A 17129-nucleotide genomic window follows, 5' to 3' on the forward strand; every position below is an offset into this window, starting at 1 on the left:
TCTCAGTCCCAGGGGCAGCTCGCAATTGAAGAACCCCGAGCTTTTTGCAGCGTAGCTCCCTTGTCCCCTTCTCTAGGAAGCCCCACCCCTTCCTACACCCTTTTTAAATTTCTCTCTCTGTGTTCTTGTTAAACCCAAACATGCTGTACTAACCACACTGTCTTGTAATCATTGTCTAATTTGTCTCTCTCTCTAGACAGGTGCTGTCCTATTACGTTTATAACACTTAGTACCTGGCACAGAGTAGACACCCTATTAATGTGTGAATGAGTAAAAGAATGATTTCTATTGCCTTAATTCTAAAGTTGTTTTCCAAGCTTTATGATTTATGCCATAGCTGCAGATTACTTCTATATACTTTTTTTTTAACATCTTTATTGGAGTATAATTGCTTTACAGTAGTGTTATATACTTTTATATAAGTGATTTGTAATTTTTTTTAGTTGACTCCTTTCCCCCCACTTCTTTTAGCAAGAGATTTTCTTTTTCTTTTTTAATTTTGAATTTTTTTTTGGCTGCACGGCTTGCATGATCTTAGTTCCCCGACTGGAGATTAAACCCAGGCCCCAGCAGTGAAAACGCGGAGTCCTAACCACTGGACTGCCAGGGAATTCCCTCCCCTCTTTTTAACAGAAGTAAAATTGACAGGAATCCTTAATATTTCTCCATCCTAAGTAATAATATTGCTATTAAAGTTTTCAATGTTATTGTCAGACCACCTCAAATGATCTACTGTGAAAGCCAAGACATCTGGGGGAATAAGCCCCCTTCATCCTCCCATAAAAAAGAAGACTGTCGGGCTTCCCTGGTGGTGCAGTGGTTGAGAGTCCGCCTGCCGATGCAGGGGACGCGGGTTCGTGCCCTGGTCCGGGAGAATCCGGCATGCCGCGGAGCGGCTGGGCACGTGAGCCATGGCCGCTGGGCCTGCACGGCGTTAAATAAAACAAAGTTGTCCACTATAAAAACAGTGTTTGTGTGTGTGTGTATATTTATTTCAAAGAGTGGTGTATGGATGAGAGGGCACTAAAATGCTTATGTTGATTTTAGGTTTCAGGTGATTTTTTAAAAAAATAGATTTATTTATTTTATTTATTTTTATTTTTGGCGGCGTTGGGTCTTCATTGCTGCATGCAGGCTTTCTCTAGTTGCAGTGAGCAGGGGCTACTCTTCGTTGCGGTGCACGGGCTCCTCATTGTGGTGGCTTCTCTTGTTGTGGAGCATGGGCTCTAGGTGTGCGGGCTTCAGTAGTTGCAGCACGCGGGCTCAGTAGTTGTGTCGCGGGCTCTAGAGCACAGGCTCAGTAGTTGTGGCGCACGGGTTTAGTTGCTCCGTGGCATGTGGGATCTTCCCGGACCAGGGCTCGAACCCGTGTCTCCTGCATTGGCAGGCGGATTCTTAACCACTGCGCCACCAAGGAAGCCCCAGGTGATTTTTTAAAAGCAGCTTTATTGAGATATAATTCACATAGCATATAACTTGTCCCTTTTAAGTGTATAATATAATATCTTTGAGTATATTCAGAGTTGCACATCTATACCACAATCCATTTTGGAACATTTCATTACCCTAAAAAGAAACTGGTTCCCCATAGCCTTCACTCCTCAATCCTCCCATACATCCATGAGTGGTTTTTCTTTTCTTCTTTATGTTTTTCTGTAGTATTTGACTCTTTTACAGTGACCATGTATTATTTATATATCGTCAGGGGGAAAAAGCCACGTTCTTATTTATTTATTTTTTTAAAATAAATTTATTTATTTATTTATTTATATTTTTGGCTGTGTTGGGTCATCGTTGCTGCACGTGGATTTCTTTAGTTGCAGTGAGTGGGGGCTACTCTTAGATGCAGTGCGCAGGCTTCTCGTTGCGGTACTTCTCTTGTTGCGGAGCACGGACTCTAGGCACACAGGCTTCAGTAGTTGTGGCACACAGGCTCTAGAGTGCAGGCTCAGTAGTTGTGGCACGCAGACTTAGTTGCTTCACTGCATGTGGGATCTTCCCGGACCAGGGCTTGAACCCGTGTCCCCTGCATTGGCAGGCACATTCTTAACCACTGCGCCACCAGGGAAGCCCAAGCCGCGTTCTTTTGATTGTGGAAACAGTTTTTCAAGTCTTCTCCTTTCCCCTCTATTTATAGGTGCCCTGCTTAGCAGAGAGATTTTAACCTGAGGGCTGTGTAGATCCCTGAAGGGGGCCATGACTAGATCTGGTTACTTGCCAAAATTGTAGGCAGGGTGTTTATGTGTATATGTGCATTTTATCAGGGCAATTTATAGTAGCTCTGCCTGGTTTCCATATGAAACTACAGTTTAAGTCCTGCATGTCATGGTTACTAATTTCACAACAATCACTTTTTCTAAGCCAGTCCTAGCCCAGCGCACCTGTCACAAAGACTTGCCTGATCATCTCATCAGGACATCTGCTATGTTTAAGGAAAAATGGGAGAATTCAGGAGTTTTGAACTTGTCTGTATCACTGCTTAGTACCCAAAGTACAGAGCAGGTCTCCGAGCATTGATACTGGATCATGTGAAAGATCAGCCCTGTCTTGTTAGAGCTTCAGGCCAGGTGACCACTCCCCTGGGAGGCTTCGGCTCTCTCAAAACTAGTGAGAACCTGACACATCAGTCAGCTTTGCTGATTCTGCAGCTTCTCTTTGCATAGGTTTGAGGTGAAAGGCCAGTAGAAAACTTACCAAAAAATGAACCTGGAGTTCAGGTGGTACTCCCTCTACTGGGACCACCTAGCTAGGGGTCTTTAAGACTGCTTTATTTTCTTACCTTAGATTCAGCTAAAAGAGAACTACATACTGTGTTCTGGGAAATCAGAAGCCCCTCTTTTCATATTATCAGTAAGTGTTTCTTTTAATAGCATAAAGAGAATGTTAATATGCAAAATGTTTCATTCTTTGAAAGCTACATAAAGAGAACTAAATGAATAACATCCTGGTTCTTTATTTTCTCACCCATGACCAGCTGAAATGCAAGTTTCTCTAAATGCATAGGGCAGTGATTACTCTCAAAGCAGTGGTAATTGCTGTTTTCCTTCCTTCCTCACTTATGCCTTCAGTCAATTAGGGCAGCTTTGTTCATATTTCTGTATGTACTACAGAACCCTTGATCATCATGTTTTGGTTTTTTTTTTGCGGTACGCAGGCCTCTCACTGTTGCGGCCTCTCCCGTTGCGGAGCACAGGCTCCCGATGCGCGGGCTCAGCGGCCATGGTTCACGGGCCCAGCCGCTCCGCGGCATGTGGGATCTTCCCGGACCGGGACACGAACCTGTGTCCCCTGCATCGGCAGGCGAACTCTCAACCACTGCACCACCAGGGAAGCCCGATCATCATGTTTTTGAGGCTCACTTTTCTCACCTCTGTTCTGAATCATGCAGAAGTATTTGATAGAGGCAGTCCTGACAAAGTGGACTCTAAGCTTTTTGGTGCTGTTTTGGGTTTTATTTATTGGGGGAGGGTAATAGAATAAGAGATTTAGGGGGCTCGCAATAGCCATAAATATGTGGAGTGGAGGTGTTTGAGAATCACTGATGGAAAACTGAAACTCACTAAAATCTAAGTTTTTTATTTCCTTTTGTATGCCTCCTGTGTCATCACTAATGTTAGCATCATCTCAAGTTAAAGTCATCTGTGAATTTCATTAACATTACTACCTCCCTTTTCCACATAAAGATAAATATAAATAAATACACCGATTAAGAACAAGGCAGTCCCTGTGAAGCCCAACTAGACCCAAGAGGATTCTGCCTTGTTCATACGGGATGCATTGTGCAGAGTGCCTCTCCTTCCTCTGACCTTGGAGTCTAACAGAAAGTAAACTTTATGGCTGATAAATACTTGAAAATAAAAGATTTGCTATCTTTGGGGTTAGGATTTGCAAAGCTAGTACTATTCCAGCAGTTATTTTCTCCTAGGCACTGCAGCCGGGTGGGTGGTGGGTAGCAGATGAAGGTTTGCAGTCCTGCTTTGTCACGTGGCAGCTCTGTGATCTTGGGCCATATTTTTCACCCTTCTGTTCCTCAACTTCTCCCTCAGTAAAATTAGGAGTGAAAGTAGCATCTAATTCACAGGATTGTTGGAAGCATTAAAGGGATGTATGCATATAACGTGCTTAGGACCATGCCTGGCATATTGAAAGCACTTATTAAATGTTAGGAATTTTTACTGTCCTTGCTATTAGGTTTTTATTTATTATGATAAATAAATAAATATTTCATGATCCAAATGGCTTCTGGCAAGTATAGTGAACTGTCGGTAAATATAGATTATTACTAATTTTAACTTTTTGCCCTCCAAAATGGGAATTGGAGAACAATGTAAGCAAATATATTGGCCTTATTTTAGTGTTTGAGTATATTATTTAGATCTTGATTTAAAGAGGCAGACACTGGGTACTGTACCGCCATTCTTACAAATCTTCAACTTATTAGCCTAACCCTCTTTTTTCCTCAGGCCTGAGTAACACTTGCTCATCTTGAATCTTTATAAAGTTGTTGGGGCTTGTCCACACTTAACACAACTTTGGAGCTTTAGAGAAACTTAACATCAGGTTGGCATGCTAGATGCTATCATTTACTCTGATTACAAGGAGAGCCCAGCTATTCAGTTGAGTTCCCCATACTTCCTTGATTTAATAACCAACTTCTCCAGTTTGTGCAGCTTCCTGGATTCTTGGAGCTGAAATGATTGTTAGTTTCCATTAAAATGAGCAGTCTCTAATGTAACAACTGAAGTACGCTGCTAGAGGGTAGTAGTCTCCTCTTCAGGTTCTACCTTATCTTTGTGTCCTTGAGCTGCAACAAGAGAGGACAATCACAGGTTGGTGATTGTCTTTTTGTCATCAGAAGGAAAATTTCCTTGTGCCTTACCTCTTCACCATCATTGTTCTTTCAAACTAGAGCTTCCTCCCAGGTTAATATACATTTTACCTTCATATACATTTTACCTTCTTTCTAGTTTTTAAAACAAACTTATTTCTGTTAATTTCTCTGAACATAGTTTGTGAAGAGTAAAGAAGTTTGTCTCCTGCCCTGCTTACACCCTCATGGTTACAGTCCTCAGAGATAACCATCTCCTCTACCCCTGTTTAAGTAGTTTCTTCTAGTAATTACCTCCCTATTTATAAATAAAATGCTCTCATGGATCTCGATGTTAAAAATTTTGCACATTTTCTACTCATTTCCTGTATGTTAGATGAAGATTTAACATCCACATGCACACATGCCTGCACATGCACGCCTCTACCCCTTCTCCTTCTGCCATTTCCCCATCACAGTTTTTGGCTAAATCATTGGGCAGTGTTTGTTGCCGACTCTGGATATTATTCATTGCTAAGCCTAGTTCAGTTGTCCTTTCTTGTATATTTGGTTAGTTTTCTATGTAATTATTACTAATTTTTTCAAATACATATCATTATTTTGTCCCATCTTTGCTCTCTTTACTCAGACTTAAGCCTTTTTTTTTTTTTTTTTGGCTGCATTGGGTCTTCATTGCTGCGCACAGGCTTTCTCTAGTTGCAGCGAGAGGGGGCTACTCTTCATTGTGGTACGCAAACTTCTTATTTCGGTGGCTTCTCGTTGCGGAGCATGGGCTCTAGGTGCGTGGGCTTCAGTAGTTGCAGCACGTGGGCTCAGTAGTTGCGACACATGTGCCCTAGAGTGCGCAAACTTCAGTAGTTGTGGCGTGTGGGCTCAGTAGTTGTGGCGCGTGGGCTTCAGTAGTTGCAGTTCGTGGGCTCTAGAGCGCAGGCTCAGTAGTTGTGGCGCCTGGGCTTAGTTGCTCTGCGGCATGTGGGATCTTCCTGGAACAGGGATCGAACCTGTGTCCCCTGCGTGGGCAGGTGGATTCTTAACCACTGCGCCACCAGGGAAGTCCCAGATTTCAGCCTTTGATACCTATATTCTTTTTATCCTTGTTTGTCAGTTTTTTTTAACTCCTTGACTATCACTTTAGTGAGATTTCAGGAGGAAGATGTTTGTGATCATTCTGTTATATTTGATTGAAAATTATTTTTACATTTTCATCTCTAAAGGGGGCTGTTCTATTTAAAAGACTGTGCCATTTATCACAATTTTTTTAACTTATAGTTTATTTAGTTATATTTGATACATTACATGGTTCAAAATTCAAAAGGTACCAAAAGATACAGAGTAAAATGTTTCTTCTCTCTTATCTATCCTCTAGTCACTCCATTTCCCTCCCTAGAAACAACCAATATCATTGGTTACTTGTGTATCCTTCCAGAAATATTTATGAGTGTATAAATGTGTGTATGTATTTCCCCTTTGTACACAAATTGTTGAATTCTATACACATTGTTTTGTACCTTGCATTTCACTTAACAATAGATATTAGTATTTATTCCATAAAAGTTCTTTAAAAGCTTCTTCATTTTTTTTATGGATGTCTTTGTTTGTCTGACTTATTTCACTTAGCATAATTCTCTCATGGTCCACCCATGTTGTTGAAAATTGTAAGATTTCTTTCTTTTTCATGGCTGTATAGTATTCCATTGTGTGTGTGTGTGTGTGTGTGTGTGTGTGTGTGTGTGTGTGTGTGTGTGTGTGCGCGCGCGCACACACCATGTCTTCTTTGTCCATTCATTCATTGATGGACTTTTAGATTGTTTTCGTATCTTGGCTGTTGTAAACAATGCTGTAATGAACATAGGAGTGCATGTATCTTTTTGAGTTTGTGTTTTTGTTTTCTTTGGATAAATACCTGGTAGTGGAATTGCTAGGTCATATGGTAGTTCTATTTTTAATTTTTTCAGGAACCTCCATACTGTTTTCCACAGTAGCCATACCAATTTACAGTCCTACCAACGGTAGACGAGAGTCTCCTTTTCTCCACATCCTCTCCAACACTTGTTATATCTTGTCTTTTTGATAATAGCCTTCTAACAGGTGTGAGGTGGTATCTCATTGTGGTTTTGATTTATATTTCCTTGATGATTAGTGATGTTGAACATCTTTTCATGTGCCTCTTGGCCATCTGTATGTCTTCTTTGGGAAAAATGCCTATTCAGATCATCTGCCCATTTTTTAATAGCATTTTTTTTTTTTTTTTTTTTTTTTTTTTTGCTGTTGAGTTGTACGACTCTTACAGTTTTTTAATAACAAGTTTTTGAGATATAATGCATATACCATACAATTCACCCATGTAAAATATACAATTCAGTGCTTTTTATTATATTCACAGAGTGTGTAACCATCACCATAATTAATTTTGGAATGTTTTACTCTCCATAAAGAAACTCCATATCGTTAGCAGTCAGTCCCTATTCCCCCCCACCAACTCCCACAGCCCTAAGCAACCACTGAACCTACTTTCTGTCTGTAAATTTGCCTATTTTGGACATTTTCATATAAATGGAATCATTCAATATGTGGAGAGTTGTGTTTCTTACAGTTTTCTGCAGAAATACCTGAGAAATTCAAGTGAGTAGGTGGTTTCCAAGTTGATGTGGGTATTTTGGAAGGTAGGTTGTTGTCTGCCCAGGGGAATAAATCAGGTTAGTTTTAAAATGGGGATGATGTAGCAGATTCCTGGAATAGAGCCAGTCAGCAAAGACATTGAGGATTAGACTGTCTTTCCTGCAATGCAAGAGCACTGTGTAAAGTGAGACGTAAACTATGCTGACTGCTCAAGGTCTGCAGAATCACTGAGCAGCATGCTGAGGGATCATCTTGAAGTCAACACTGGATCAGAATACATTTCTGGCTTTGTAATGAAAGTCTTTGGGGGAAAAAAAAACAGTTATTTTACAAAGTTGACTGTCTCTATTTTGTCGCATAAAGTACTTTCAATAATATTTTTTCAGTTGGTTAATTTGCCTTATCCTGTGCTTTGCCCCCAAACACAGATCAGAATGCTTTCATGAACTCCTGCCAGATTTGGTTCACCTTTGCTTTCTCTGTATCTTATCTGTTACACCACATCTTGAGATACATAGTCATTTTCCTGTGATCAGAGCAGGAGCAGGTATCTCTCACACAATCATTTGGTCCTTATTGCCAAAGGGATTGATGTGTCATGTTTCCTTAAAGCTAGTGCTGACCCAGAAATTACCCTGTTTTCATATTACAAAGGAGGGGCCAAGGGGCATATGAAGGTTATGGTCAGGCTTCCTCAGTTGTCAAAATTCAAAGAAGAAACAAAACAGCCACACAAAATCTCATCTCTTTAAATTGTTATATAGTCTTAACCATCATATGTGATTCTCTTCACTGCTCCGTCTAAGAGTAAGGAAGGAACCATTGTCCTCTAGGGATTCATAAAGTCATAGGTGGCAACTGTATCCTGAGAAGGTAAACTCAGTCAGAGAGCCATTTGGCAGCAGTCTGTGGAGCAGGCCAGCAGGAAGATAAAACAATTGCTAACCTGGGACTGTGGGAAGCAAGGAAATTGTACTTTGCTATTGGCAACCTTTTTATGTAAGATTGAGAGAATTAATGCTCCCTGGTGGAACTAAAAGTTTGGCATTATAAGAAAAGTTTTTTTTAAAATCTGAATTTGTTTCTTTAACCTGAAGAAGGATATATTAGGATTCCTTTGGTTGAAAAAAAATCAAACTGGCATAAGCATAAAAGGATATTTATTGGCTTATGTATCCAGAGGTTCTAGTGAGTAAATGTATAATTGGATCCTGGGGCTCAAAGCATGACACAGTTCTCTCCTTTTCTCCTTTCCTCTCTTGGCTTGACCCTCCTCTGTGTTTGCACCATATTGGGGTTGACTTTCTCCACATGATGGCCACTGGCAGCTCCAGGTTAATCACTTCTACAGGCAAAAACAAGAAGACAAAACAAAACAATCCCCTCTCCCCCCACCCCCACACACAGACTCCAGGAGCTCATCTTTCCTGGTAGTTCCAAAATTGGCTCCAGGATTGAGTCTCTTCCCCCATTCCTGAACCAAATATTGTGGTGGTGATGGCATGGAATATCCTAAGCCAGCCTTGACATGAGTTTGTTAACACATGAAGAGAGAGGAAGTGCGTAGTTAGCCCCACTCAAACTACATAGACTGAGAGTAGGGAAGGGATATTTCCCAAAGGAACAGCAGGTGTTGTTACCAGAAGAGAGAGTAGATGCTGTGTGCAACCAAAATGCCTGTCTGCTACAGAGAGGAAATCAAGAGCTCATTTGGTTTTGAAGTATACAGCAGGATATTCTCATAGAAGTAAATAACTTCTCTGCTAAAGATTAGTGAGATAAAAATAGGCATAAATGACAGTAGAAGGAACTTTAGTAGTAGATGTTTTTCAGAAAAGCTAGATATAGATCAAAGTTTTATAGAGCAAATCCCATTTTACGACTGTGTTCCATTATGAAGTCTCAACTATATTCCTAAAAGGGAACAAATACACTGAATTTCGAGTTAGGAACTTCTAATGAAGAAGTAGTTATGACTGCTACAGATCTATAATACGTACCAGGCCTTGTGATACATCAGTGATAAAACATCTGCCAGCGTTGCAGTTACCAACTATCAATTCACTTCTCCTTTGGGCTTTTTTAGATTGTGGAAGCTGTTTCCTTCATTTATCCTTTTCTTAGCTGCAGACATTTTTCCTATGCTAGGAGGTCTATAACTCCACCTTGGACCTCCAAAAACTTACCCCTTGTTTTGCGTAATAGAGCTACCTACAAATGCAGTGTCACATTTTGCCAACGGGGAAGCTGTCTAATTCAGGTTCTGCCCCAGCCTGAAACTCCCTAAAGAGCAGAGCTTCTGTTTATGTAAAACTGGAGGCCACATAAAGGAAGACAGATGTGGCTTAAGACCCACATGCAGAGACTTCCCAGGCTTTTCAGGCAATGAAAAGTTATAGGGGTGAGGAGGGCAGAAAAGAGGATGGACAAGCAGGTGTAGCCCTCAGCAGTTGCATCGCCTTGGTGTATATCTATTTATAAGAGAATGGAACCCCAACCTATAACATAGAAAACAGTATATAGACTTTGCCTGCAAGATTGTCAAATTAAATGGAAGAATGGTAAACTCAGATAAAAAATAATTATAGATTTCTCAAGCATTTATATTACTTCTTCCCCATCTTCTCTTTCTTAATTCCTGAAATTTATATCAAGACTGTATCTTTGAACCGTTTTATTCATTCATTAGTTTGACAAATAGTTATTGAGCACTTGTTATGTGCTGGCACTCTTCTAGGCATTGAGGCTACAGTGGGGAACAAAACAAAATCCTTGACTTTGTAGAGGTCACATTCTGAGGACAGCAGTCAATAAATAAACAAGTATATATCATTTCAGGTACTATTAAGTGCTAAGAAGAACAGTGAAGCAGGGTGAGAAGGATAAAGAGTGGTAGAAGGAGGCTGTCATTTTATATACGATGTATTTGGTATTTGAACAGAGACGTGACGGGCTTTTAGGAGCAAGCCATGGGCTACCTGGAGGAGGAGCAGCCTAGGCAGAGGGAGAAGTAAGGCGAAGATGCTGGGTCCAAAGCAGCTTGGTCTATAGCTAGGAGTTCCAGCCACAGTTGCTGGAGGACAGTGAGGAAGGGAGAGCGTGGTTAGAGGTGAGGTCAGAGGCAGAGCGAAGGCAGGTGGGGGCTGGGGGCTGCTCATATTAAGGGAAGAAAGGAAACCAGTGACGGTTTGGGCAGAAGAATGATGAGGTCTGACTCACTTCAACCAGATAGTTCCAGCTGCAGTGCAGGAATAGGGTAGAAGCATGGAGACCAATTAGGAGATTTTTGAAAAAAATCAGGCCAGAAATGATGGACAGGAGTGGTTGAGGTAGAGGTGGTGAGAAGCATTCTCACCCTGGGTGTAGTTTGAGACCTGAGTTTCCTTCCTTCATTTGTTTTTTTCCTTTTTCCTCACTGTTCATTAGAGTATAGTGCGTAACCCCTCCCCGCAAGTAATGGAATTTGTATTTCTATAGTTTTGAGACTAGGGGCTTTATTTCTGGTCCTGTCTTAGTTGTATCTCGCCACCTCTGTCAGCCCCTGTCAAGTTTACTCGGTACGGGGTTGGGCTCCGATAATGATAACACTGCTGCAGATTCTACATCTAGGAGTTCTGGCGTGATGGGAGAGGGGATCGGCAAGTACTAGGAAGGGGGAGGCTCAGGAGCAGGATCTCCCCTACTTCTGATCAGGGAACTCAGCCGGAAGCATAATCTACTACTCACCATGCCCAGAATTTGCATTCCTTATTTCCTTACAGAAATTGTTCTCATCACTGACGGTTTTACAGAGAAAACTCGTACTGGGGTGGAGAACTGCAGCAAAGACAGGAAGCAGTGCTGTGCTTCAGGCTGATGTGTGGGCAGCAACGATACTTGTCATAGAACCTTAGTGTCTCAGACTTGGAAGGCTCCCTCGAGGGCATTTGATCCGGTCTTCTCCCACTGCTGTGTAAATCCCTGCCATGATATGTAATCATCTAGCCTCTGCTTCCAGAGTCTAGAATCCATAGATCATAGAATGTCAGTGCTGAAAGTGATCTTAGAGATCATATAGGCCTGAGACTAGAAGAATCCAGGAGCGTGAACTCTCAGACCCATGTTCTTTCCACTCACAATGTTGTCACTCCAAATACAGGGCGGCCCTTGCTGGTAGAATGACAGAGGTGGGTTTAAATGTCTCTGTTTCCATCCCGTCACAGGCTGTCTGGGCTTATTTTCTTTTCAGTGCTGAGCAGTAATGAATCATTTCTTTTTATTTTCAACCCTAGGGGTTGCCCTCCTCTCAGATGTGTACCCTGAGAAAATCTTGCCTGGCCTGTTGGCACAGTATGACGGCGGCAAAGACAAGCACACACCGGAGACCAGAATGAAAGTCGGGGAAATCCTTATGCGAATTGTCAGGGCGTTAGGTGAGTTTTCTTGTTCCAGCATCTGGAATGGGGTGAGGGAGCAGTATGGCTGTGGAACCAAAGTCTGTGCACCTGGACGCTTGTTATGCTAGCAAGGTGAGGACAATTTGGGGGCTGAGGTGAGTTACTTCCTGTTCAAGGATTTAGCAAATGTCCAACGTGCACCAAGAGATTGGCAGCAATAGTGCCCATTCTTCTACAACTACTTAGTCTCCTCCCCTGAGCTATGCTGGGGCCTTGATTTTCCTCAGAGCTGGAGTGAGAAGTTTCCCACTTGCTGAGCAGCAGCAACCATGAAAAGAAGGGGAATGTCAGACAGGGAAAGAAGAGCGCTAACTCTGGTTGAATGACTTCTGTGTGTCAGGTCCTCTACGTGTATATAATCTCATCTGACTTTCCCAAGAAATTCTATAAAGAAGCTGTTGTTAGGCCCATTTTATAGATGAGGAAACTGTAGCACAGGGACCTACAGCAATTTGTTCAAGACTCATTCAGCTGATAAATAGTAGTGCTAAGAATTGAACCTACCAACTCGAAGGAAGTTGCTCAAAACCACACAGGCTGAGAGTTGTAAAGCCATGGGCTCTAGAGTCACACTGCTTGGGATCAAATCCCAAGTTGCTGCTTATCAGTCTTGTGATCATGGGAATGTTTCTCAACCTCTTGGTGCCTCAGTGTCCTCATATATAAAAAGAGGATATTAATAGCACTTACCTCATATGGCTATTGTAAGGATTAAATTTTACTCTTTACCCACTAGGGGAAGATTTTGAAAAACAGACTAGCTTTGGGATTCCCTGGCGGTCCAGTGGTTAGGACTCTGCGCTTCCAATGCAGGGGGCGTGGGTTCAATCCCTGGTGGGGGAACTAAGATCCCGCATGCTGCACGGCATGGCCAAAAATAACCAAAAAACAACAAACTAGCTTTTGCCTCTTGTATCAAGAATTTACGTTAAGTTCTTCCTTCACCAGCATTTTTAAGGATTTCCAAAGATTCCACATAGCCATGCATCATTTCCACGGACATAGCCCTTAATTTTCCTAATTTCTGGGTGACCCTCTGGCTAAAGAAGATAGAACCTAGATCTCCAACCACTTAAATTCGTTTATCACTGAAAGGAAAATCTCATGAGAGTGAAATTAAAAGATTTTTTTTCTGCCCTTTGAAGAAGGGCGAACTTTCTATATTTGCCTTAGTCTTAAATATGGGCCTGAAACATACCAGACAAGTGCACCATTATGAGAAATGATTCTCTCACAGTAGGTTTGAGTGTTAAGTTTAACGTATTACAGGATCAAATGCACCTCTGACTTCCATTTGTGTGTATCATTGTGATCATCGATCTGAGAAGGATGTGTCTGATGCATCAACAAAACATGGCTGTTCTCTGTAACTTCTGGTAGACCGCTATCATTGGCATGATAAACGCTGAAAAGGCACATTTCTCCATCTCCATGGGCCAGTCCAAATCATTTCCTGTGGTGAGACTGAAGGTGGGGATGAAGGACTAGGTTGAGTGGGAGAGAGGCCTTGCTCCTCCTTACATAGTCCTATAATTAGCCCAATTTCCAAAACTGCCTTCTGGCATTTCAAAGCATATTCCGTCAGTTCTCAAAGTTCTAATCTTCCTGTAGCCGACTCTAACAAGTATCCAGCTGTAAACATTGCCTTAGCTTTAACTGCTACTTCTAATTCACCTTACCAACTCGTCTGGGTGCATAGATGAGATGGCTGACTAAAATCCTTTAAGTGAAATTAAAGCCCATTTTTACAACATAGCCAATGTCCTCAGTTTACTATTGGTGTGGAAATCCTTGTGACAGCCACTTTATAAGACTTCTTTAATAAGTACCCTAGTTTCAGTGGTCCAGGCCTTGTGCTCTCCCCATCCCCAGCTCTTCTTTGCAGCAGGGGGAGTTCCATGGGAACACAGGCCCATAGGTAGGAGCCAGGTGCAGTACTACCACTTCCTCTTGGCTTCAGTTCCCTAACCACATCTACTTTTCATCTTGCCACTAGACAATGGTGAAAATCAGCAGGAGCTTTTTTTTTCTTTTCATTAAAAAAAAAAAAAAGATTGAAGTATCATATACATATATATAGAAAAGTATATAAAGTACACTAATTTTAATAGTGTAGGTTTATGGTTCTCTACATATCTGCCGTCACCCAGATCAGTACAAGGAAACTTCTAATAACCCATAAAGTTTCCTTTTTTCCCTTCCTAAGCTATACCTGCCCCAGAGGTAAGCACTATTCTGACTTTTTAATCAGCATCAATTTATTTTGATTGGCCTTGAACCTCATTTTTTTTGTTTGTTTCTTGGTTTTTTTTTGCGGTACGCGGGCCTCTCACTGCTGTGGCCTCTCCTGCTGCAGAGCGCAGGCTCCGGACGCGCAGGCTCAGCGGCCATGGCTCACGGGCCCAGCCGCTCCGCGGCGTGTGGGATCTTCCCGGACCGGGGCGCGAACTCGCGTCCCCCGCATCGGCAGGCGGACTCTCAGCCACTGCGCCACCAGGGAAGCCCTTGAACCTCATTTTTTAAAAAAATTTATTTATTTATTACTTTTGGCTGCGTAGGGTCTTCGTTGCTGCGCGCAGGCTTTCTCTAGTTGCAGAGAGCGGGGGCTACTCTTCGTTGCGGTGCGCAGCCTTCTCATTACAGTGGCTTTTCTTGCTGCGGAGCACGGGCTCTAGGTGCTTGGGCTTCAGTAGTTGTGGTGCACGGGCTTAGTTGCTCCGCGGCATGTGTGATCTTCCCGGACCAGGGCTTGAACCCGCGTCCCCTGCATTGGCAGGCGGATTCTTAACCACTGCACCACCAGGGAAGTCTGAGTCTCATTTTAATGGAATTAAATCCCCATGTTTCCAGTGAGTTGATAGATACGGACACTTGGGTAAATTTGGGTCAAATTTTAGGGGGCAAGAATATTTCATAGGCTGTGCTGTGTATTGTATTTCCTTTTGTCTCACATTACAAGGCATATGATGTCTGGTGTCTCATTTTAGTGATGTGAAGATTGATCAGTGGTGTTTCTAGTAGGATACATCCATAATAAACTTCCCCATCAACCTTCCTCCTATTGGTTTTAAGTAACCACTGGTGATTGTTGCCTAGATTGTTGCTGTTATTTCATAGAGGTTACACTTTTTTACACATTAGGAAACAGATACAGAGACGGGTACTAACTTGCCTAATGTTACATAGCTAATTAATGATGGATCCAAAATTTCAATCCAGACAATCTGACTCCAGACCCAGTCTCTTACCCAATACACAATTCTGTATCCTGAAAATTTTCCCATGTCATTAAGCATCTTTTTCCTGTCATTAACACACATTTTCCACATCCTGTATAATTTTTAATGATTGCATGAGACTGTATCATTTGAATGTATCATAATTTTTTTCAGCTGACCAGCTTACAGGTTGTTCTAATTTTTCACTATTATGAATTACATTAAGATGAATATTCTTGTAGCTAAATCTTTGTGCAGATCCACGATAATTTCCTAGGAAAAATTTCTAAAAGTAGAATTTCTTAAAAGCATGTGCATATTTTAAAACATATTTATTGCTAAATTATCTTCCCAAGAGATTGTGCCAGTTTATATTTTAATGTTTGAGAATATTTGTACCCTCATCAGCACTATATATGCTATGTGTTATTTTTTATCAAGCAGATATGTAAAGAAATGTTATTGTGTTTTTATTTCCATTTATTCAATTGACAGGGTTAAATATTTTTCATATTTTTATTAGCTGAATTTTTGTGTGTGCGGAGGGTGGATGTGTGTGTGTGTGAATTGCCTGTTCCTATCCTTCTTCATTTTTCCATTGGGGTGTTGATTTTGTTATTTAATTTGTAAAAGCTTTACATATTTACAGATCTTGAACCACTAACATTTATGTTGTAAATATTTTCTTTGGTTTGTTTACATTTTAGTTTTGTTCATATTTTCTGTTTTGTTTGTTTTGAAATGTAGAAGTTTTTTATTTTGATGTAGGCAAATCTATCTTTTCTTTTATGGTTTTTCTCTTATATAGAAAGGCTTTCTTAAACCAACATTTTATAAGTATGAATCTATATATTTTAATCTCTACTTCTCAACATAGAAAATATGGTGGAAGGATTTTATTTCTTTTTTTTTTTTTTTTCATTTCTTTTATTTAGGGAACTATTTAGTTTTTTTTTATTGTACTTTTAGAAATTTAATCTTAATGCATTGCTAAATTACCAGCCACTCCAAATGTTTCTCCATCTGTTTCCTCATATATGGCCCAGTGTCGATGTTGACAATAACCTGTGGGCTGTTATATGTCATTGCATTGTTTTTAAAACTTATTTTAAATGTATAACATTAAATAACTGTGCCCAAGATATTGAATTGGTAATTGGGACAATACCTGACAAGTGGAATTAAAGCAAAGGGTATTGAGTACATCTGTAAGGGTATTTCCTTCTGAAATTGCCTAGAGCATTATTCCTGATCTGATATAGACTACACTCTTTTCTCACATATGCCAGATGAAGTATCTTCTCTCTCTTCAGCAGAGCTGGACAAACACTACCCAGTTCTTTGTTCCTCTAGACCAGTGATTCTCAAATGGGGGAGTAGGGGGAAGAATTTGCCCCCCAGGGGACATTGGCAATGTCTGGAGACATTTTTAGTTGTTACAACTGCGGGCAGGGGGTGATGTTACTGGCATTTAATGGGTACAGGCTAGGGAAGTTTCTAAACATCCTACAGTGCACAGGACAGCCCCCTGCAACCAAGAATGATCTGGCCCAGAATGTCAGTAGGGCTTCTGCTGATGCACCCTGTTGTAGAACTCATGTTCTGCTTTATAACATCACTCAGATATGTTAGTTACATCCAGGACTGCCACATACAATTGTGCAGGTTGTTCTCAGATTCAAAAAGTCCAAGAGGCGTTATTGTATGAATGGCAGGGCCTGGAGCTGTACAGTACTCACCTGTGCAGTCATCCTGGTGGCCTTGACTAAATTCTACCCTGTCCTACATCTCAGTTACATCTTAGATTGCCATCTCACTGGAGAGAGCTTGAAAAAGTTATTCATTCCTTCTTGTAATTACAAATCCTATTGGATGTGGGAGGTTCTGCACATGGCTAATCTTATCTATATTATACCAATTTTATGAGCATACTTTTTAGTGGATAGCCTTTTCTGATATCTGCTGAATATAGGAGTGTGTCCTTATTATAGAGCCTGTGGACACCTTTGAAGTGATTACATATGCCTC

General features: G+C 41.2%; 1 protein-coding gene across 3 annotated transcripts in view; it reads left to right on the forward strand.

Moving 5' to 3' along the window:
- Window positions 1-17129, forward strand: part of TANGO6 (transport and golgi organization 6 homolog) — a 180590-nt gene that overhangs the window by 92093 nt on the left and 71368 nt on the right. For all 3 annotated transcript variants that reach the window (XM_007110768.4, XM_055079350.1, XM_028477698.2), the window contains one exon: window positions 11719-11859. In XM_007110768.4, coding sequence (XP_007110830.2) covers window positions 11719-11859 — 141 coding nt within the window. The remainder of the gene's footprint in view (window positions 1-11718; window positions 11860-17129) is intronic.

Source organism: Physeter macrocephalus, chromosome 17 (genome assembly GCF_002837175.3).
Source record: "Physeter macrocephalus isolate SW-GA chromosome 17, ASM283717v5, whole genome shotgun sequence".
NCBI lineage: Eukaryota > Metazoa > Chordata > Mammalia > Artiodactyla > Physeteridae > Physeter > Physeter macrocephalus.